Below are 20,695 nucleotides of genomic sequence, written 5' to 3'. Positions count from 1 at the left end.
GTAAAGTGTTTGGCTTGGTTTTGTTTAAAGAAATGGAATTTAAAAAGCCCACAGATACTGGGGCGCCGGGGTGGCTCAGTTGCTTGAGCATCCAACTTCAGCTCAGGTCATGATCTCACAGTTCGTGGGTTCGAGCCCCACATCAGGCTCTGTGCTGACAGCTCGGAGTCTGGAACCTGCTTCAGATTCCGTGTCTCCCTCTCTCTCTGCCCCTAACCCACTCGCATTCTGTCTCTGTCTCTCTCAAAAATAAATAAACATAAATAAATAAATAAATAAATAAATAAATAAATAAAAAGCCCATAGGTACTAGATCATTGTTCTGAAAACTGGAAAATTCAGACAAAAGAAAAATTTTAAAAGATGTAAATTCTAAATAAATAGAAGAGAAATTGTGCTCGTGGGTTGAAAGACTCAAACTTGTAAAGATGTCAGAAACACAGAGGAGCTACAGCGATAGTTAAAAAGAAGAAGAAAATGGGAGGGGGGGCTCCTCACACATGGCACTGAGACCCCCTGCGGACTGTAGCAGCCAGCACAGGAGTGGGGGCATGGGGACACAGGACAGCCCCAGAAACAAGCGTAGCTATTCGTACAAAGGTGAACAAGGGTTCATACAGAAAGGATGGTCCTTTCCCCAGATGTGTCTGGAGTGATCAGTTGTCCACAGGAAGGCCGTGGTCCTCAGCCTAAGCGGCACATCTTACACAAAGTTTAAGTGGACCGGGGCTCTAAACACCCATCATGAAACTATAAGGCCTTTAGGAAAAAGAAATCTTGAAGATCTGGTAGATGAGAAGTCCCCAGTAATGACGTGCAAGGTGCCACCCCCGGAGAACACACCGATAAACTGGATTGCATCAGGAATTCAAAATGTTGCTCTGTGAAATACACTATTAAGAAAACGAAAAGACGACCCACCCACAGACGGGGAGAAAAAAACTTGCAAACCACATCCGTGACAAAGACAGAGGGGTAGATGGAGAATATATAAAGAACTCTTTAAACTTAACAGGAAGAGATCAAACAATTCCGTTTCAAAATGGGCAAAAGACATGACACCATCAGAGAGGATATATGTGTGCAAATCCGTGCGTGGAAAGGTGTTCAGCATCACAGCCAGGGTGCATGCATCAGATTGGCTACAATAAAACATTGGCTCCAAATGCTGGCGGGAAGGCGGGGTGCAAAGAACCTGGACCTGGCTCTGGAAACAGGCAATTTGGAACTAAGTGAGGCGTGACTCAGCCACAGGCTCAGCAGCGGTCTCCTGGGTGAGACTCAGGCACCAGGATCCGTGGCAGCTCTTCACCAGAGTGGAAACTCCCCGGATGCCTCATGCCTTCCACGGGGGCAGGCCATGCAAACTGCGGCCTGTCTATGCAGACTGACTCAGGCACAGAGCAGGGACCTCAGAGCCCATGGTGGCTGCTGGGCCTCAGGCCTCACACCTATCCCTGTGGCCAGGAGACAGAACTGTGACAGGAGCCAGTTGGTGGGGCTGGGCTGGGCTGGGGCCAGGGCGTGACCCCGGAGGGGCAGAGGAGGGGTGCCTGGTGAGTCCGACTGTGGCAGTGCTCCCGTGAGCCCACACGTGTGCACAAAAGTGGGGTAATGTTATTGTATGCTTGAAATCACCAAAAACATTGCTAAGAAGCTGAATTTCCCTCCTCCCTGGACCACAAGCTAGCCGGGCCTCTGGCCTTTGCTCTGGTCAAGCCCTGGGTCACCTGACTGGCCTGCCCTTAGCCTGAGCGGAGGCACTGGGCCTCCCACTGGGGGAGGGTGAGGTTAGAGGGCAAAGTCTGAGCACCTCCAGGGAGGGGTGGGGGCCCACCTGGGTGGTCACCAAATGCGGCAGGTGGGGCAGGAGAACTCTAGGCAGCAGGTGAGGGTATAACCCTGGGTGATGTGGGGGGGGAATTGGTGTGTGGAGTGCGACCCTAAGTAGTGGGGGATTAACCCCCAGCAGGGGCTGAGTTCAACCCCACGGAGCCTCTGTTGGCCAGTCTGTGATCTGGGGGTGGGTGGCACCAGCCCCCAGTGGCCAGAGTTCGCAGCTCTGTCACCTGCCTGGTGAGGTCCAAGCAGAGGTGGGCGGCGACTAGCTGAGGGAAAGGGAGAGGCGGGACCGCACCCAGCAGGTGCCTGAGGGACAGCAGCCGGCTTCCTCCTTGCGGCAGCCAGCTCTCCAACAGTCCAGGTGAGGGGGCTGTACTGGGCTGGGGGTGCTGTCTGGGTCTGGGGGGGGCTATCCTAGTCTAGGGGGTGCCATTCTGGTCTGGGGAGAGCTGTCCCGGTCTGAGGAGGGCTGTTCCGGTTGTGGGGGGCAACCAGTCCTGAGGGAGGGTGTTCTGACTGTGGGGGAGTCTGCCCATCCTCTTTGCCCACTCATTGGGGACTCAAGCTGAGGAGTCTCAGATTGCTGTATCCCTTGGAGGTGAGATATGAGGTGGGGTCCCAGTGTCCCTGGGTCCTGCCTGTCACCTGTTTGTGTGATGTGGCCTGTGACCCAGGTTCTGGTTTGGGGACACAGGCTGGGTTCCCTCTGGGCCTCACCAACCCCGAACCCCCATCTTCCCACCTTCAAATGGGTCCCTAATCCACACAGCCTGTCCCACGCCGCGGGGGGGGGGGTGGCCGGAGCCCCAAGACAATGGCATCATCACCCCTGCCTGTCACTGCATTTGAAATAAGCACATGAGGGATGTTTACGCTTTTGTGAGACACAGTGTGATACAAAATCACAGGAATCTCTGGGCCTGGGAGACCCCAGACAGCTGTCTCCTTTGGACGGAGGCACCAGCGGGGCCGAGGCTCCCGGCAGTCCTGTGTGTATGGCCCGGCTTGGGGACGCTTGGGGCCCGGGGAGGGTCCTGCAGGGGCCAAGGCCACTGAGCTGGGCACCTCGGCCCTGTGCAAACTGCACTCCAGCCTCAGCCTCGGCCAGCTGCCCGGGGCGGGGTGTGGAGCCAACTGCAGAGCTTCCAGATCAGATGAGAGAAGGCAGCGGTTGGTTTTCGAATAGAAACCAACGTCTTTGTTCGGAACTCCCTGATCTCAAGTTCCTTTCAAGAAAATGTGCTCCTCGGGGCCCTACCGACCTCACTCATTAGGGCACAAGGGAGGCTGCTTGGGAGCAGTTATATGTCTAGCTGGTCCCCTGGCCTCACCTGGTTCAGGGCTGACCTCAGGGCTCCCAGAGTGAAGATCCTACCCTGGGGGAGGCCTGGGGAGAGGGCTGCAGAGAGGAGGGGGGGGCAGGGTCCTGGGTCCCCCAAGGTCAGTCTGGAGCTGACCTTCAGAACTGGGGCTCCTCCCGGGAGGGTGGGGAGAGTGAGGGCACCTGGGGGGCTCAGTTGATCAAGCGTCTGACTCTTGATTTTAGCTCAGGTCATGATCCCAGGGCCGTAGGATCTCGAGCCCCAAGTTGGGCTCCACACTGAGCATGGAGCCTGTTTGGGATTCTCTCTCTCTCTCTCTCTCTCTCTCTCTCTCTCTGCCCCCCTTGCTCTCTGCCCCCCCTCTCTCCCCCCCTCGCTCTCTCTCTGCCCCCCTCGCTCTCGCTCTCTCTCTCTCTCTCTCTCTCTCTGCCCCCCTCTTTCTCTCTCTCTGCCCCCCTCTCTCACTCTCTCTCTCTCTGTCTGAAAAGAAGAAGAAAGAAAGGGGCTCTTCTGGACCCCATCAGCACTGTGTGTCCCAGGCTGGACCCTGGCTCCACAGCACTCCTGGGCAGGCCCGGCTCCTGTGGTGTGGTCTTCCGCTCTGCCCACTGACTGAGCTCAGACATGCGGAGCCCCAGGGAGGACAGGGTGGCTCTCCAGGGCAGCAGTGTCTGCGGCAAGGGGCGTCCGGTGCCCACTGCTGCCCACACCCGCAGGTGCCAGCCCAGCCCTGCCCTGCCCTGCCCTGATGGGGCTGACCTGGAAGCCGCGGGTTCTCACGGCACTGCTCGGGGCGGCAGTGGCCTCAGGCCTCACCACGCTCATTCTCATCCTGGTGGAGGCCACTGATGTCCTCCTGCCCACAGACACCAAGGTAGGCCCCCAGACCCCGAGCAGTGGGGAGGTTGGGCTGGGCTGGGCTGGGCGCTGGCCCCACGCCCTCCTGACCTTGTTGTCACTCTCAGTTTGGGATTGTGTTTGACGCGGGGTCCTCCCACACGTCCCTCTTTGTGTACCGGTGGCCGGCAGACAAGGAGAACGACACGGGCGTGGTCAGCCAGGCCCTGGTCTGCCAGGCGAAAGGTCAGTGGGCAGCTCTGGGGACAGCGGGCGGGTGCGCACGGCTGTCGGCTGCTGTCTGGGAGGGATTCCCGGCGAGGCGGAGGGTTGGGAGGCGGTACAGGCTGGAGCCAGCTGAGCCACATTTACATCCTTGAGCAAATCAGCAGATGAACCTACAGGAAAAGTGGCTCAGAGAGGTTGAGTGAATTACCCAAGTGGCACAGATGGTCAGTGTGGAACTGGACCAGAACCTGCATGTGCCTGCAAAGAAGTGGTACAGGGCCTGCCCGGTCCTTCCTGCCTCTTCCAGCTTCTGGAGGCTCCTGGGCTGTGGCCACATCGTTCCAACCTCTCCCCCCAACCTCACGTGGCCTTCCTCCTCATGTGCCTTGACCTTCCCTCTCCTCTCCCTTAGAAGGAAATGGGTCATCAGGGGTCGCCTGGGTGGCTCAGTCGGGTAAGCGTCCGACTTCAGCTCAGGCCACGATCTCCCGGTTCGTGAGTTCAAGCCCTGCGTCGGGCTCTGTGCTGACAGCTCAGAGCCTGGAGCCTGATTCGGTGTCTCCCTCTCTCTGTCCCTCCCCTGCCTCTGCTCTGTCTCTCTCTCAAAAAATAAAACGTTAAAAATTTTTTTTTAAATTAGAGGATACGGGTCATCAGATTTAGGGCCCACCCAGGGAATCCAGAATGATCCCATCTTAAAACCCTTAACTTAATTACATCTGCAAAGATCCCTTTTCCAAATAAAATCCCACTCAAAGATCTCAGTGGTTAGGACATGGGCATACCTTTTGGGGGCGGTGGGGGGCGGAGACACTGTTCAACTCCCCACAGGCCCTTCCGGCCCAGCCCAGCCTTCAGGCCTGGAGCCTCGGCCTGGGGTGCTGTGTTTCAGGGCCTGGAATCTCCTCCTACGCCTCCAATCCTGCACAAGCCGGTGAGAGCCTGCAGGGCTGCCTGGAGGAAGCGCTGGCGCTGATCCCAGAGGCACAGCAGCGGAAGACGCCCATGTTCCTGGGGGCCACGGCTGGCATGAGGCTACTCAGGTGAGCCGGGCTGACTTGGGGCCTGTGGCACATCCGTGAGGAACAGCTCCGAGAGCCGTGGTGTCAATGCCTTGGGCAAGCGGGCGGAGTGGAGTGGGTGTGGGTCTCCTGCCAGCTCGGGCTGCTGGTCTTTTCTGTCCAGCCAGAAGAATAGCTCTCAGGCAAGAGACATCTTCGAGGCGGTCACCCAGGTCCTGGGCAAGTCCCCCCTGGACTTCTGGGGTGCTGAGCTTCTGGCCGGGCAGGACGAGGGTGCTTTAGGTTGGATCACCATTAACTACGTCCTGGGCATGCTGGTCAAGGTGCTGTGTGCTGCCCGAGGGTGGGGGTTGGATGACCAGGGGCGGTGGGTCAATGCGGCTGGTCCCAGGACTCAGTGCCCCTTGTCTGTGCTCAGTACTCCTTCTCTGGAGAATGGATCCAGCCTCTGGAGGGGACACTGGTGGGCGCCCTGGACATGGGTGGAGCCTCCACCCAGATCACCTTTGTGCCTGGAGGCCCCATACTGGACAAGAGCACCCAGACCACCTTCCGCCTCTACGGATCTGAGCACAGTGTCTACACCCACAGCTACCTCTGTTTCGGGCGGGACCAGATGCTGAGCAGGCTTCTGGCACAGCTGGTGCAGGTCGGCTGGGCCACAGAGGAGGGGGAGGCGAGCTGGGGCGGCCTGTGGCCCTGGGCTGGGCTCAAGGCCACCTCCCTGCCCTCCCGCAGAGCAGCTCCGGCCCCCTGGTCCGCCACCCATGCTACCACAGCGGCTACTGGGCCACGCTGTCCCCGGCCGCCCTCTACGAGTCCCCCTGTGTGCACACAGCAGCCCCTCCAGAGCTGGCCGGGAACCTCACTGTGGAAGGGACAGGGAACCCCGGGGCTTGTATCTCAGCCATCCGGGGCCTCTTCAACTTCTCCAGCTGCCAGGGCCGAGGACACTGTGCCTTCAATGGGGTCTACCAGCCCCCTGTGCGGGGCCAGTTCTATGTGAGCTCCCTACCCTGTCCTCCCCAGGGTCTCAGCCTCCTTCCACGGCCCCGGCCCCAGGGGTCTGACCCCAGGTGGGCCCAGGATGAGCCCTGCACAGGCGGGCTCTTGGGGACTCTGGGGCCCCGCATGGGGGCAGGTGGGGACTTTGCCTGGTTTGTCCAGGGCTCCTCTGACCCGGGCCCACCGGGCATCACCCCAGTGCCCAGGGAAGACACACAGCTCATCACCCCCCTCCGCCCCCAGGCCTTCTCCAACTTCTACTACACCTTCCACTTCCTGAATCTCACCTCCAAGCAGCCACTGGCCACCGTCAACGCCACCATCTGGGAGTTCTGCCAGAGGCCCTGGAAGCAGGTGGGTGGATCCCAGGGCCGCCCTGGGTCTCCGAGCTGCAGCTGTCGCAGGCACAGACCTCAGCAGGCCGGGACTTGGTGGGACCCTGTCCCTGGAAGGCTGGGAGCGGGGACACCAACTGGCTCCTCACCTCCCGGGCCCCCAGGTGGAGGCCAGCTCGCCCGGGCAGGACCGCTGGCTTCGTGACTACTGTACCTCGGGGCTGTATATTCTCACGCTGCTGCTTGAGGGCTACGGGTTCAGTGAGGAGACTTGGCCTGGCATCGAGTTCTGCAAGCAGGTGACCACCTGGCCCAGGACGAGGGTGGGTCAGGGGCTCCAGGGCAGCCACCCACGGCACTGAGCAGCCCATGTGTCCCACAGGCTGGTGGCACGGAGATGGGCTGGACGCTGGGCTACATGCTGAACCTGACCAGGATGATCCCGGCCGAGGTGCCTGCCCAGTGGCGGGCACAGAGCTATGGCATCTGGGCGGCCGGGGTCGTCTTTGCCGTGCTGACTCTCACGGTTACTCTGGGGGCTGTGGCAGGCCAGCTCCTCTGGCCCCAGGGCTAAGCTGGGCGGCCGCCTGATGGCGGAAGGCACGGGCTCAGCTCCCACGGTCTGAGCTGGTCAGAGCCTCCCTGATCTCCTGACCCCTGCCGGGTCCCCTTGTCCCGTGGGCTCTGGCCCCACGGTCAGATGGCCCCCGTGGATGCAGGAGATATTGTGGCCTCCCCAGGGCGGCAGGTGATAAATGCCAGGCCACAGGGGCCCCTGCAGCATTCCAAGGCTCTGTGACCTTCAGTGTTAGCGGGACGTGGGGCCCGGTCAAGCCCGGACGTGGGAGTGACTGCTGAAGAAGGGGTCGGCTCCCTGGGAGAGGCTGGCAGGGCTTCAGGAGGTTGGCGGAGGGGCCCGGCCCGAACGGGGGTATCACTCAGCCTGAGGGGAGGTATCCAGGCTCCTAGGCTTCTCTGGGAGCAGCCCCATCCCCCATCCTCAAAGCCTCCATCGGGCCCTCACAGTGGACAAGCCAAGAACACAGACCACACCTCAGTGGGGGGAAGATTGCTTTATTAAAACTGTTCTTGCCACGGGACTTCCTAGGGCCGATTTCCTCACTGGGCTTGGGGTATGTGGGACTCCAGGTGGGGGTGTTGGGCTCCTCACATGTACTGTCCAGCTGGGACCACGAAGCACTTGGGGAAAATGCCGATGCGGCCATCACAGTGGCCCTCCAACCAGGCCGGGTCCACTGCACGCGAGGGGATGTCAGTGTTCCTTAGGGCACATCAGATAGTATCTGCTCACAGAAACCCCTTTGGCCCCAGCGCCCCACTGACCTTCACACAGGACGTCCACGATGTCCCCTGGCTGTAAGTCCAGGTCCTCAGGCCCCTGGGCAGAGTAGCTGTGCCGGGCCACCACCCGGTAGAGGACAGGCCGGCCGCCCGCTCCCTGTGGCAGGGGAGGGCTCCAGGGTGGGCCGGCTGCAGAAGGGCCCCAGGGCCTCCCCCGCCCCGCACGCACCGGGACCCACACCGGGACCCACACCGGGCTCTCCTGGGGCTCACCCGGCACTGGAGCCGCAGGACCCCAGGGCTGGCCGCCTTGTCCCGCCAGGCCCTCTGTAGCACCTCCTCCCTAGCAAGGGGGACCCAGCGCCCCTCGTTGCTGGGGTCTTGGTAACTGCAGAGAAACTCCTCCAAGTGAGCGGGGGGGGGGGGGGGGTCTCTGCCAGGGCACAGATGTACCAGCCCCTCTTCCAACCCCTGCCCTGGGGCTTCTGCCCTGGGCCAGGCTCAGAGACCTCAGGTCCCACCTCTGACTGGCTCACCTGAGCTGCCCGTGCTGGGCCTGGTGGGGGAGGGCCTGGCTCAGCAGGGTCCGCAGGCTGGACAGGTCAGCTCCTCTTGGGACCTTCAGGGCCAGTGTGAAGGCACACTGCACTATGAGGGTCACCAAGGACTCAGGGTCCCCCACGGCCACTCCCTGGGACAAGGCAGAAAGGCAGTGGTCAGCTTGTAAAGCCCCAAATCTCCATGCACAAGGCCCAACTGGGGTGGCCTTCGAGCTGGGGCTGAGGGTGGGGACAAAGACGGTGGCAGGGGGCTGGGGCTACAGGCCTGTAAGTTGCTCATCAGCTGGGGTCCCCAGGGCCATTTGAAGGGATGGGGCCTAGCCTCAGGGCCCCAAATACCAGAAGAGTGGGGGTGACACCAAGGCTCTTACCCCAGAATGAGAGGGGTCTTCAGAAGGGCCGGGGTCTGGCTCCCCTGCCACCCGCAGCCCTGTGGAGGTTAACAGAGCAGGTTCTCAGGTGGAATATTTTGGAGCAGAGGACCTGCCTGGACCACACGCCCACTGGGAAGCACAGGTAGCCAATCTCCTCCTTAGGGGACAAAGAGGCTGCTCCCCACACCCCCAGATGCCTGCCCCCTTCCCCCAGTATCCCTGCCCACCGCCTGCAGCTCAGGAGCCCTTACCTGGAGGAACCTGTTTGCCAGCTTGTTCCACACTGGGCCTCTGCAGGGAAAGCCACAGGCTTGGAGCAGGGGCCAGGGATGGGGGCCCTGGGGGTGGGGCAGTGTCCCCGGCTTGTGGAAGCAGGCCCAGTGGTGAGGCGTACGGCCTGTGAACCAGCTGACCACCAGCAAGCCAGAAATGCAACCCGTGTTGGGGTGTGTTCAGGGCAGGCACCGGGTCCCCACAGTCCTAGCGACCACAGACAGGCTGCCTCACATCAGTGCGGATGAAGCTGTCATCCCGGGTGGTCCCAGGTGGAGCCTGAGGACCCAGGCCAGGGACCAGCTGGACCTCACCCTATGCTGGATGTGCTGCAGGGGCAGCAGGGCACCCCAGAGAGGCCCCGGGGTCCAGGCCATCCTGACTCTGACTTCAGGTGAGGGTCTGGAAGTTCATTGGTAAAGGAAGCATTTGGACTTCAGCGTATTTACCAGCTGGTTAACGCACTTCAGAAGCTATTCGCTATTGTGCCAGGAGGGTCGAGGGCCTAAAACCCCTAAGTACCATGAACTTAGTAAATGCAGCTTTAACCACATGCAGGAAGTTAATAAAGCACAGCTGTGACAGAGCATAACCGCTAAGGGCACAGGTCCGTTCAACTTGAGTTAGCTGAGCACCAGGGAAAAGAAAGGGAAGTGACCGCATATTCCCTCATGAAGTCCTTTGATAAAATGCCTGTTCAGTTCAACCGCCTGCTCTGTGCGTGGAGGCCCCTCTCCTGGTGCTGGTGTGGGAGGGGGTCAGCCACGCCCCTCCTGGCTGCACCTGCCTGGGAGAAGCCGGTGTCCAGGAAGGAGGGCTGGGGTGCCAAGGGCCACGGCTGGATGGCGCGAGACCCAAGACCCAGATGCACAGGCTGCAGGCCAGGCCCCCCAAGGCCTACGGCCGGGTGAGGACGGCCATCAGCAGGCCCCCCCGCCCCCGGTGTCTGGCTCCGGCCCTGTCTCTGACCCGACAGAGAAAGCCAAGGCTCTGTCCCCCAGCAGGGCACGAGGTCGCCCGCCCCAGACCCGCAGAGCGCCTGGCTGTGGCTGCTGTTCCCCATCTCGGGGTCACCCACCTGTTCATCGGAGAGGACGGGCGCATGGTGGTCAGCCTGCCCCGCCTGCCCGGGGCCGACCTGTGTCTCTGTCTCGGGGGGCCTCCTGGGACCACAGGCGGTGCGGGTTTTCCAGGCCCCGGTGACTGCAGCCCTAGGGGAAGGGGGGGACCCCTGACCTCAGGACTTCCTCCCGGACGGCCTGAGGAGGGCCTGGAGTGTGGAGATGAGGGCTAGGTCCGAGCAGGGCCCCAGGGCGTGGGGCTGGCTCTACGTCGCGCAACCTTGAGCACCAGCCCCTCTCCTGAGTGGGGACAGCCCCATCTGTGAGGCTCCAGTCTGGCAATGCCGGAAGCGTAATCACGCCAGCCTGCAGTCCCGCCAGCACCCTCCCTGGGCACCTTGGCTCTGAGCTTTTGCGCTGCTTGGAGTCATCATGACCGCAGTCTCAACTCCCCTCTGGTGCCCGCCAGGGCCAGAGTGACGGCTCTATGAGAGGGGGACACCCCTCCCCTGGCACCAGGGGCTCCGGCCACATCCACTCTGGAAAGGGGGTGTGACAGTCCTGGCCCCTGGCCAGGTCTGCACGGGGGCTCCGGCCTCAGGCCTCACACCAGGGCCTCTGCCCCAACAGGAGGGACGCTCCTTCCTACCGTGGGGCGGCTCCAGGCCTGGCTCTGCCATCTGCACCCTGAACCTGTGGGCACAGAATGCCATCCTCTCTCAGGATGCAGACCCCGGTGGGTGAGTTCGGGGTGGGGAGGCCTAGCAATGCTCTTCCCCAACCCCCCAAGCAAGACTGCGTGATTTTTATAGACTCTCGCACAGAATAGGCCTGCTAGTCCCGATTCCAGATCAGAGGAACACTGGGGACGGTCCAGAGCATTTTCCTCCCGTAACAGTAAAAAGGTGCGAAGGGCTCAGGCCTGCAAACTGACAGAGAAAGCCGGGCTGGCTGGCAGGCCACCACCCACCTGGGGCTGCTGAGGCTGGATGTCCTCCTGCCGGTCGGCAGGGAAGGCAGAGGATACCACCTGGTAAGGGACAGCAGGGGGACAGCCGGGTCAGCAGGCACCAGCCCCAACCCCCAGGGGGCTCTGTGATGTTGGCTCCCAGCCCTTGCCACCCACCGCACCCCCCTGAGTCTCCCATCTGCTGGGCAGGGGCCTGACCCAAGCTGCCAGACCGCCACCATGGGGGCTGGGAAGGTAGGAAGAATACGTCTGATAAAGGAAGACATCTGTGCTGAGAGTTTCAACTTATTCTGAGTACAATTTTTGAAATATTTTTGTTTCTTAGAGGTCTTATACTGTGATAAGTGGACTCTAAACTGATCAACGCAGCTCAGAACCGCCTGGCCCCCACCAGCAGATGTTTGCGAACATGAGGTGTCTGTGGCAGGTGACCTCGCCAGCACTTTTAACATGGTCACATGCAGCACGCTGGCCCTTGGTGACCTCGGGGGTGCCGGGGCTAACCCAAGGGCCACCAGCTTGAAGTCAATGTGAATTTTCCTTTGTGCGCACAGGAGTCATTTCCCTGTGTTCCCCAGTGTTCTGTGATTCTGGTGGTGCTGCCCGGCCCTGACCAAGGGGTAGGCATGAAGTGGCCCGGGCCAGCCTACCTCGGGCCTCCCTGAGATCTCACTGTCCGGGGCAGAGATGCAGGCAGACAGAGCCAAGGAGATTCTGAGGCCAGAAAAGCATGGCTGAAGTGGAGGCAGGCGGGGGGGAGCCTCGGGGATCCCCGTCAAAAAGGCATGAGCTCCGTCCTCTGCAGCCAACTTCTGGTGGCCTCTGTGTCCTGGTTCCAAGAGCCCGGGATCTGTAAACTCCACCTGGAGACACTGCTTCCGACCTAGGAAGCTCCCGTATGTCTGCAGCTTGGGGGCGGCCGGTCCCTCCCCAGCTTGCTGGCTGCTGCTGGCTCCTGAGCACCTGGGCTGGGAAGCGAGACGCTGCCCCCTTACCTTGGCCTTGCCCAGGAAATCCACTGGTTCCAGGAGCTCCAGGTGCCACCTGTGGGGCCGGAAGACCTCACCCCTGGGGCCCTGCCGAGGCTGCAGGTGCACCTGTTTCTGGAGGGGGTCCGGCCAACGCAGACCTGAGCATCTGACCAGGGCGGTGGTCTCAGGGGGCCCCTCCACCCACTTGTCACAGACTACGGGAAGTCCTTCCCCAGCCCCCACACCTGGGCACAGGGGCTACCTCCCTCTAGAAAGTCTTGGGGGGCCTGTATAGATATGAGCCCTGCACAGTGGGCTATGGGACCAACAACCCCAAGGGGTGGGGACGACCTGCTTTCCTCCCTGCCCTCCCCCCTCACCTGCACTTGGTCCAGGGCAGTGCACAGGTGGTCTCGGGCCCCTTCTGACCCCTTGGAGAGGGCTTCCTCTAGGCTGCGGGTGGCCTCAGCCCAGAGACCCAGGCGGCACTGTGCGGCCCCCAAGTTGAAGAGCACCTGGGAGCCAGGGGACAGCCCACTCCCTCCCTTAGTCCCCTTCGCCTTTGGGTCTCAACCCCCCCCCCCTCGCCTTGCCCCGCCTTTGCCCCAGATTCTACCCCGGGGCGTGCCCCCAGTCCCACCCCCGACATTTCTCCTGGCCTCGCCCTCAGTGCCACTATGTAGCTCCAGCTCCAGTCTCACGGTCCCCTCCCAGGTCTCACTCCTAGATCAGACCTTCTGGCCCGGATTCCGGACCTCCCCGCCCTTCCCCCCACCCCCTCCCGTTCAGGCCTTGGCTCCCAGTCCCACCCCCAGCCCCTCTCCTGGCCTCACCTCCAGTTCCCCTCCGGCGCCTCTCCCGGCCCCACCCCAGCCCCTCCCCTGGCTCCACCCCCGGCCCCACCCCCGCCCCTCCCCTGGCTCCACCCCCGGCCCCCTGCCCGGCCCCCAGCCCGTCCCCCAACCCCTCCCCCGGACCCACTCCCAGCCCCTCCGCTGACCCCGCCCCACCCCAGCCCCTCCCACAACCCCACCCCCGGCCCGAGCCACAACAGCGAGGGCTCTTCTGGCCCAGGAGCCTGGCTCAGGGCTAGGCAGCCGGTCCGTGGCGGCGCCGGTGCGGGGCTCTGCCGGGCAGGCCTCACTCTCCAGACCCCCCCATCCGGAGCGGTTCATCGCTCTGGCGCTTCTCTGCTCCAAAAATCAGGGGCGGATTTCTGGAAGCGGGAAGCATCCTCTCTGCCTGCCTCACCCCCATTCTGCATCTGGCCAAACCCCTTTTGCGGCCCCTTCGTCTGTGTGCTGTCCTGTCAGTGCATGAGTCTGGGGTGCCGTCCAAGGAACCCATTTCTCTGTCCTGTCCCCGTCCCCACCCCCGTGTCACAAGACGTTTAACAGACAGTTTGGGTTGGGTTGAGGCTGCCGCGGCCGGACATACCGAGGGCAGAAGCAAAGTTGCCTGGTGCTCCTGGGAGCCGACCTCCCCACTGAGCCCCTGCTGCTGCCACCGAGGCAGCAAGTGCCACCCAACTTGGCCCAACGTCAAGAGAAACCAACACACTCCCTCCGCGCAACCCTCTGTCCCCGTGGCCTGCCAGGTGACACCACACCCCCAGAGCCAGCTGGCCGCCCTCTGGAGACTCCTGTTACAAGGCCAGGTGGGGGTCACTGCCAGGCCATTCCTCCCCGCGCCCCCCACCGCCCTGCACTGTTCAGTGCCCTGGGCCAGGGGACCCCACCTGGAGGGGCTTTCCCACGACTTGTTTCTTGCAACACCGCTTGTTGGGAGAAGGCTGCAAGGCAGCCAGTTTCCGGGAGCACTACGGTGTCCTCTCCACTCCCCTCCCTTGGTGTCAGCCACAGAGAGCCAAGCTGTGCTGCTTCCTGACCCCACCTGCCTTTCACCTGTCTGCTCTCTGCCCCTCCCCTGCCCTTCTCCTGGGCAAAGCACTCCTGGTGGCCTCTAACTTCTTCTACCCTCCGGCTTCCTCAGGATGAAAGAGTGGCCAGAGGGAGCCTCGGTCAACACGGCCCCACCTGTGACAGTGAGAAGAGGATGGAACCCAGAGGACGGGGCCTGAAGGACCACCCGGGCCACCCGCAGACAGCACCCCCAGAGCCCCAGCGGGCCACACTTCCCGGTGCAAGCTCACCTCCCAGGCATGCAGCTTGAACCGCAGGCCCAGCTGTGTATAGTCGATGGCGGTGTTGTCCCTCAGCTGTGCCAGGGCCAGACGGAAGTCACACAGGGCCTCCTGGAACCTGTGGGCAGTGGGGGAGCCAGCAGCGAGGGGGACCTCAGTGGCTGCAGGGAAAGGGGCCAAGCCCTGCCCCAGCCTCCCCACCACCCCAGCTCCAGGGACACCTGCTAGGGGGCAGTGGTGGTCACCCAGGCCTCAGCACATGGTGGGCCCTCAAGTCCCAACACATGGGTCATGGACAGACTGGCTGTGAGGGGCATGGGGGCACCACATCCGGGGTGTGAGGTGATGCCAGCTCGGATCCAGTCCTGATTCCTGGGGACCTCACTCACTCTGCTGCCTAGAGCCCCTGTCTGTACCCCAGACCCTCTTCCACATTTCCCTCCTGCTTCATAGGACCCCCAACCCTGTGGGCCTCCTGCCGCAGAGACCGGCTGGACACTCCTTGGCCTCCACTAGAATCCCCATCTCCTCCAAGGAGGCTCCTGGACCCATGAGAGGAGGAGGTTGTCCCCAGAGCCTGCCCGCCCTGGCATGGGGCCTGCCTGCCGTGAGGCTTGTCCTGGGGCTAGGTGGGGTAGGGGGAAGCCGGGCCTGTCCTGCAGAAGGTTTCCTCCTCTGGGAAGGATCACAGTGCAAAGAGCCCAGGTGAGCATTGAGGACCCCAACCCCCTCCCTGCCCTGGGACACACCATTCCTGCAGCCCTGTTCGAAGTTTCCTCATCTGCAGAATGGGTATAATCCTGCCATCCCTGCTGCAGCAAAGATGTGGTGAGAAACAAAGGAAGAAGTGCCCGTGAAAGCGCCCTGTGAACCTCAGCACAGAGACAGGGCTCACCGTGTGGCTGTTCCCTGTGTCCCCCTCCAGCGTGACCACAGTGTCCTCTTCCAGGCTTCCGTGAAGCTATGGAGGAGGGGGTGGGCAAGAGAAGGTGCCCCATGGGGAGAGAGGAGGCGGGGAGCACAAGAATGGACTTTGCAGAGACAAAGGGCCCTCAGAGAAGAAACGAGACACCTCTGTGCTCACCTCTCCAGCTGGAAGCTGGCCACTCCTCGCTGGAAGAAGCCCACAGCCATGCAAGTGTCCTTGGTCACTGCTTGGTCAAATGCCTGAGGACAGAAACGCCCACAGATCACCAAGGTCTGCAATTCCATCACCCCTGTGTCACAGATACAGCCCAGACAGATGACCAGTGACGGGGGGCCAAGGAATTTCACGGGGCCCCACAACAGCCTGCATGCAGGGCATCACCATTCAGTTTCCCTCAGTGGCACGACCTAAACCAGCCTGAGCTCCCGAGGTGCAGAGAACACAGTCACGGTCCAGTCTGTTTACCGTAATGACAAGGGGGTACAAAAAAAGGAAACACTAAGGCACATTAATGATGGTTACCTCTGGGGGATGCAGTTATGCAAGATTTTTGTCTTTTTAAAATCCTATGTGGGGAGGGGCGCCTGGGTGCCTCAGTCGGTCAAGCGTCCGACTTCGGCTCAGGTCATGATCTCACGGTTCGTGAGTTCGAGCCCCGTGTCGGGCTCTGTGCTGACAGCTCAGAGCCCGGAGCCTGCTTCGGATTCTGTGTCTCCCTCTCTCTGACCCTCCCCCGTCCATGCTCTGTCTTTCTCTGTCTCAAAAATAAACATTAAAAAAAAACTTAAGGGGCGCCTGGGTGGCTCAGTCGGTTAAGCGGCCGACTTCAGCTCAGGTCATGATCTCGCAGTCCGTGAGTTCGAGCCCCGCGTGGGGCTCTGTGCTGAGAGCTCAGAGCCTGGAGCCTATTTCCGATTCTGTGTCTCCCTCTCTCTGACCCTCCCCCGTTCATGCTCTGTCTCTCTCTGTCTCAAAAATAAAACGTTAAAAAAATAAAAATAAAAATAAACCTTAAATCCTATGTGGGGAATAAACTTCAGAATTCCCTGAGCCTGCAGGATGGGTTAACAAGGCGTGAAAAACTAGAAAGCCACAGGATGTTCGCACCCAAGTTTGGGTAAAGAAGATTAGGCAAAGTGCGACAAAGGTCCCAATATAGGACAAAGGCACAGGAAGAGGGACTCTCAGGATGAAAACATCCAAGGTGAGGTGAACAACATTAGGTATCCAGGGCGGAAAAGCCCCCCAACTTAGTTTAATAGCAGAAAGCTGCTTTCACAGGAAGGAAGGACCAAATTAGGTAAACAGGTAAATAGGGCTATAGACGCTGCTGGTGAAGTTGCCCAGGGCAGAGCTAATTAGCAAAAGAAAGGTGCCTTGTTGACCCAGAGATAGCCTGCTCAGTCTTTCTGGTCCCCTAGGCCAGTTTCGGTAGTAAACAAGTCAAGTCTGCTGTAAACAACCTTTCGCTAGGAGCCAGGATTTTGTTTTGTGTTAACCCAAACCCCTAACCCCGAATATCTTCAAGACCCCCTTTCCCTCACGTCCACGAGTTAATGTTCGCAGTTTCATTGTCCCTTTGTGCACGTCCATCGCCATGTTGGTAAGCCTTCTGATCCTAATAAAAATGGAGCAAGAACCCTTACTCGGGGCTCTTGTCCTCTCCCGGACATTAGTCGTCTCCCGCTTTGAATCCTGGGTCTGCTTTCTTGCTGGACAAGAACTCCAGACCCAGAGTCCATGACAACCCTATTTCTGATAGTTCTCATGAAAGGACACACTCCTTATCTATTAGAATCAGAAAGAACAAAAGTTTTAGTGTGTGTGTAAAGCACAGTTCTTCCCTACACCTCACTCAGAAATGATGTTGTCTGTTCCTAACGAGGACAGTGGCTCTCAGTTAGACACAGGCAATCCGTCGGAGGGGCTTCATGCTCTTACAATCTGGCCAAATGGGGGGCTTGTGCAGCCCTGGGTTTGACCCAAGGTTGAAGGGATGCACGGAGGCCCTGATGCGGGGGGCGCTCAGTGCCAGAGAAGTCCATTTGTTTGCCACCCTGCCAGGAACAGCAACCAAATCAGGCTCACATAGGTTCCTATCGACAGACCACAGTCCTCTCTACACCCTCCTCACCCGCCCTGCTCCCCAGAGACACTTGTATTCATCGCAGCAATTCCGTCTGCTTTCAAAAATCTCCACGTTTCCAATTAATGTGCCCATGCTTTAATTACTTAATTTTATTGTCTTTCCACAGTCCTCCCTCTCCTATTGGGTAGAGGATTTAATACCATATTCTTCTGCTCACCACCTCTGGCCCCTCTGTCTGGCTAAATCACAGTTTATAAGTAAGTGATAACTGGATTGCCCTCACATCTACCATTCGCTGTTGAACTACCTGCTGTCAGCGATTGTGTTCCCGTTTTTAGGTAACATTTTAAAACTGAAATTGTTCCTGAGAATTGTAGATTTGTATGCAGATGCAAGGAATGACAGAGGAGATCCCTTGTAAGATTTGCCCAGTTCTACCCGCCCCCCCCCCCAACTCCCGTGGTGAATTTTTGCAAGATATTGACATGGGCACTCTCCTACAATACCTAATTCTCTTTTCATTTGTGTCATTTTCCAGGTAACTGTCACTGATGGTCTCCACAGCTGTAGGATCCTGTTTCTTTTTACTGGGGAGATTTGGGGACAATGAGCAGAGTGCTGCTGGATTTTTGCGGAACATGAATCACTTTAAAGAACACAAAGCATTTAAAAGGCGGCGAGTGGCTCGGTGCTGCCCCCTCCGCAGAGGCAGGTATGTGTGTGTGCCCGTGTGCACTTTTGAGTCTTGGTTCTGTTTTGGGGGACAGATTGGGAAACAGAAGTACTCAGATCAGACGAGACAGACCTCATCTCCTTGCCATTGCCACAGGCATCTGATGAAGTCCCCTGCTCTAAGCTCTACACCTCGGGAAGCAGGTAAGTCCCCTCCAAGCAAGATCCAGCCTCGAGCCTACTTCCGGATATGTTAGCCCGTGAGCACCTAAACCACTAGCAAGAGCCCCGGCCTTTCTCCTTGACTGGGGAGTGTGGCACGTGGTCATCACCTAGTGGAGGTGGTGAGCGAGCCCAGCGCCTCCATCATGGCCCAGACTCGGTTCTGGTGGGATCCCCCGATCACACAGTTCCCACCTGCTTCAGGTGTTCATTGAGGCGGAACCCTGGGGGGACATCCCCAGGTGACTATCAGGAAGAAGGGCGGGGGGGGGGGGACCCCGGGCTCATCCCTGTAGCTGGGTCTTTATCGCACCGCTCCTTGACCCGGAGCCAGGTAAGTAAGGTTCCCCAGGGCCAGAGAACAGCCTCCCCAAGAGGTGGGGTCTCCGCGACCAACCCTGGGGGCGCCCGGCTGTCAGGCCCCCGGCTCACCCGCAGCGCGGCCTCCGGGTCCCCGGCCAACAGGTGCACGCAGCCCACGTTGAAGCACATCCTGGCGGACGGCTCCGGGTAGCCCGAGAAGAGGCGCAGGGCACAGTCCCAGTCCCCGCGCGCTACGGCCTGCGCGCCCCGGTCCCATTCCCGCAGCAGGTCCCCGAGAGAGGGCATGGCGGCGTGGACACCCGCGGGACCGTGCGGCGGAAGTCCGCGCTTCCGGGCGGGAGCGCGGCGGGCGCGGCCGGCGGCGGCGGTGGGGGTCCCGCGAGGGGTCCGGCGGGACGACTGCGGGCCGAGGGCCGCGAGGCAGGGCCTTCAGGGTCGGGAGACTAGCGTGGGGAAGTGGGGCCCCCACTCCGAGGCCGGCAGGGTATCCGGGCTGGACGCGGCGCTGGGAGCGCGCGGAGTCCACGAGCCGCGGGTGCGCCACGCCTCCTGCTGCCCAGAGCGCCCTCTCGCGGCAGAGCGGCCCCGCCCCTCCCCACGGCCCCGCCCCCGCAGGGACCGCCCCTCTGCATCCGGCCCCGCCCCCCTCTTATGCCGCGCCCCTCCGGACTTCCGTCCGGGGCTCCCCGAGTTCGCTCTCCGCAGCCCGCGGCGCCTCCGGCAGTGTGGGTCTCGGTGCGCCGGGGAAAGCCGTCCGGGCCTGCCGCTACCGCCGCGGCCGGGCCAGGGTTCCGGGCGGACCCCGCGGGCTCAGGTGAGAGACCGCCCGGGCGCGGGCCGAGGTGGGGCGGTCTAGGGGTCTGCAGGGGCGCGGGGAGCCAGGCAGGGCCGAGCGGGGCTGTGGCCGAGCCGGCGGCCTGGCCGGCCCTGAAGGTGGTGGGGGTGGGTCCTCCACTGCGGCCCCTGTCCCCGCCAGCCCGCGGACCGAGTCTGCGAGGAGCGAAGGCGTCGTCGTTCCGGCTCCGCTGGGAGGGGAGAGCCGCGGGGGCCGGTCCTGGGGCCGGGGGCGGGCCACGGTGGTCTGGGGTCTCCCACGGCGGCGGCCCGCGCTCACCCTCGCTCAACTTCGGGGGGAAACTCGGGGGGAGGCCCCGAGTCTCACTCGTGGAAAACCAGGTCGTGGTGACGTGCCAGTGGCTCTTCTGGGGCCCGTCGGTCCTGTGCTCCCTGTCCCTGCCCCAGATGGAGGCTCAGAGGGCAGGACTAACCCAGCCCAACCCACCCCTGTGGCAGGCGGAGCCCCTGCCCTGTGCCCTGCACAACCTCATTCACTAGAAAGTGGAGGCCCTCCGGGGCCAGGAGCCTCTCCCTGCAGGGGCCCCAGCCTCTCGGGGGCACACGTCCCTACCGACACTCCCATACAGGTCTTACCTGCTGTCACATCCTTCACACCTGTGTTAGAGAAACAACCAACAGGTGTACAGAGAGATGGATTGACTTTGAGCAGCTGTGGGGGCTGGAAAATCCAAAATCTGCGGGAGAGCCAGGGAAGAGCTCAGGGTTCAACTTGAGTCTGGGGGCAGAGTTCACTCTGTTCTCTTAAGGCCTTCCCCTGACTGGATGAGGCCCACCCACGTTAGGGAGGGTCATCTGCTTTAGGACAAGTCTACTGTTGTACATGTTAATTTCATATAAAAAATGCTTTCACAGCAACCTGTGACTGTGTTTGACCAAACATGTGGACACCACGGCTTTGCCAGGGTGACACAAAATGAGCCATCACAACACCCAACCCCAGAAATGCTCCCGTAGACAGGCTTTGTCCTTTCATGCACATAAGAGAACACCCTGGGTCCTACTCTGCTCCGTTATGGCTGAGTCTCCTCCCTGGGTGATCCTGGTCCAGCTCTCTGACCCTATAGACTTCCTTACCTGAGGAATGGGAGCGCTGAGTCCTGGCCTGGCAGAGCGCTGTGACGACTCACAGACATCGCCTGTGATGTGCTTGGAAGGGCACCTGTGCCCCCGAGGACCTGCTTCCTCCCCAGTGGGGGCTGAGGCTCCCCGTCCTGCTGGCCTGGAGGTGGGCGGCAGCACTGGTTCCCTTTCCCACCGTGCTGCTCCCACACCGCCTCTGGGTGGCCTTCCTGCAGACCTGTCAGGGTCACTAGTAACCTCCTCCCTGGGCATGGCTCATCCTCCCCCTGGCCTCAGG

General features: G+C 61.0%; 3 protein-coding genes across 6 annotated transcripts in view; 2 read left to right on the top strand and 1 right to left on the bottom strand.

Annotated features, from left to right (window-relative positions):
• Window positions 1–2,192: 2,192 nt before the first annotated feature.
• ENTPD8 (ectonucleoside triphosphate diphosphohydrolase 8) lies at window positions 2,193–7,231 on the top strand. The gene is made up of 10 exons (XM_042964646.1): window positions 2,193–2,203; window positions 3,881–4,038; window positions 4,130–4,247; window positions 5,122–5,272; window positions 5,415–5,574; window positions 5,670–5,900; window positions 5,990–6,253; window positions 6,500–6,610; window positions 6,756–6,890; window positions 6,974–7,231. Exons 2-10 carry the CDS (start codon window positions 3,913–3,915, stop codon window positions 7,163–7,165), a joined length of 1,488 nt encoding a protein of 495 aa, XP_042820580.1. The 5' UTR covers window positions 2,193–2,203; window positions 3,881–3,912; the 3' UTR covers window positions 7,166–7,231.
• A 449-nt stretch (window positions 7,232–7,680) lies between these two features.
• Window positions 7,681–19,037, bottom strand: NOXA1 (NADPH oxidase activator 1). Of its 3 annotated transcripts, none has more exons than XM_042964642.1 (14): window positions 18,589–19,037; window positions 15,330–15,412; window positions 14,255–14,363; window positions 12,483–12,617; window positions 11,782–12,234; window positions 11,132–11,191; window positions 10,811–10,854; window positions 10,179–10,311; window positions 9,079–9,307; window positions 8,825–8,883; window positions 8,430–8,584; window positions 8,167–8,281; window positions 7,936–8,050; window positions 7,681–7,847 (listed from the first exon to the last, which is right to left on the bottom strand). In XM_042964642.1, the coding sequence occupies exons 1-14, from the start codon at window positions 18,763–18,765 to the stop codon at window positions 7,759–7,761; spliced, it is 1,956 nt and encodes a 651-aa protein (XP_042820576.1). In that variant the 5' UTR covers window positions 18,766–19,037; the 3' UTR covers window positions 7,681–7,758. The 3 variants fall into 3 exon arrangements, with proteins under 3 accessions (XP_042820576.1, XP_042820578.1, XP_042820577.1); XM_042964644.1 differs by having other exon boundaries at window positions 12,127–12,234; XM_042964643.1 differs by lacking the exons at window positions 8,167–8,281; window positions 8,430–8,584; window positions 8,825–8,883; window positions 9,079–9,307.
• A 134-nt stretch (window positions 19,038–19,171) lies between these two features.
• Window positions 19,172–20,695, top strand: part of EXD3 (exonuclease 3'-5' domain containing 3) — a 78,535-nt gene continuing 77,011 nt past the window's right edge. For both annotated transcript variants that reach the window (XM_042963567.1, XM_042963566.1), the window contains exon 1: window positions 19,172–19,294. The gene's annotated coding sequence lies outside the window, so the exon portion shown is untranslated. The remainder of the gene's footprint in view (window positions 19,295–20,695) is intronic.

This window comes from Panthera tigris, chromosome D4 (assembly GCF_018350195.1).
Source record: "Panthera tigris isolate Pti1 chromosome D4, P.tigris_Pti1_mat1.1, whole genome shotgun sequence".
NCBI lineage: Eukaryota > Metazoa > Chordata > Mammalia > Carnivora > Felidae > Panthera > Panthera tigris.
The sequence above is the reverse complement of the archived record's forward strand: the minus strand, read 5'-3'. Positions and strand labels throughout refer to the sequence as shown.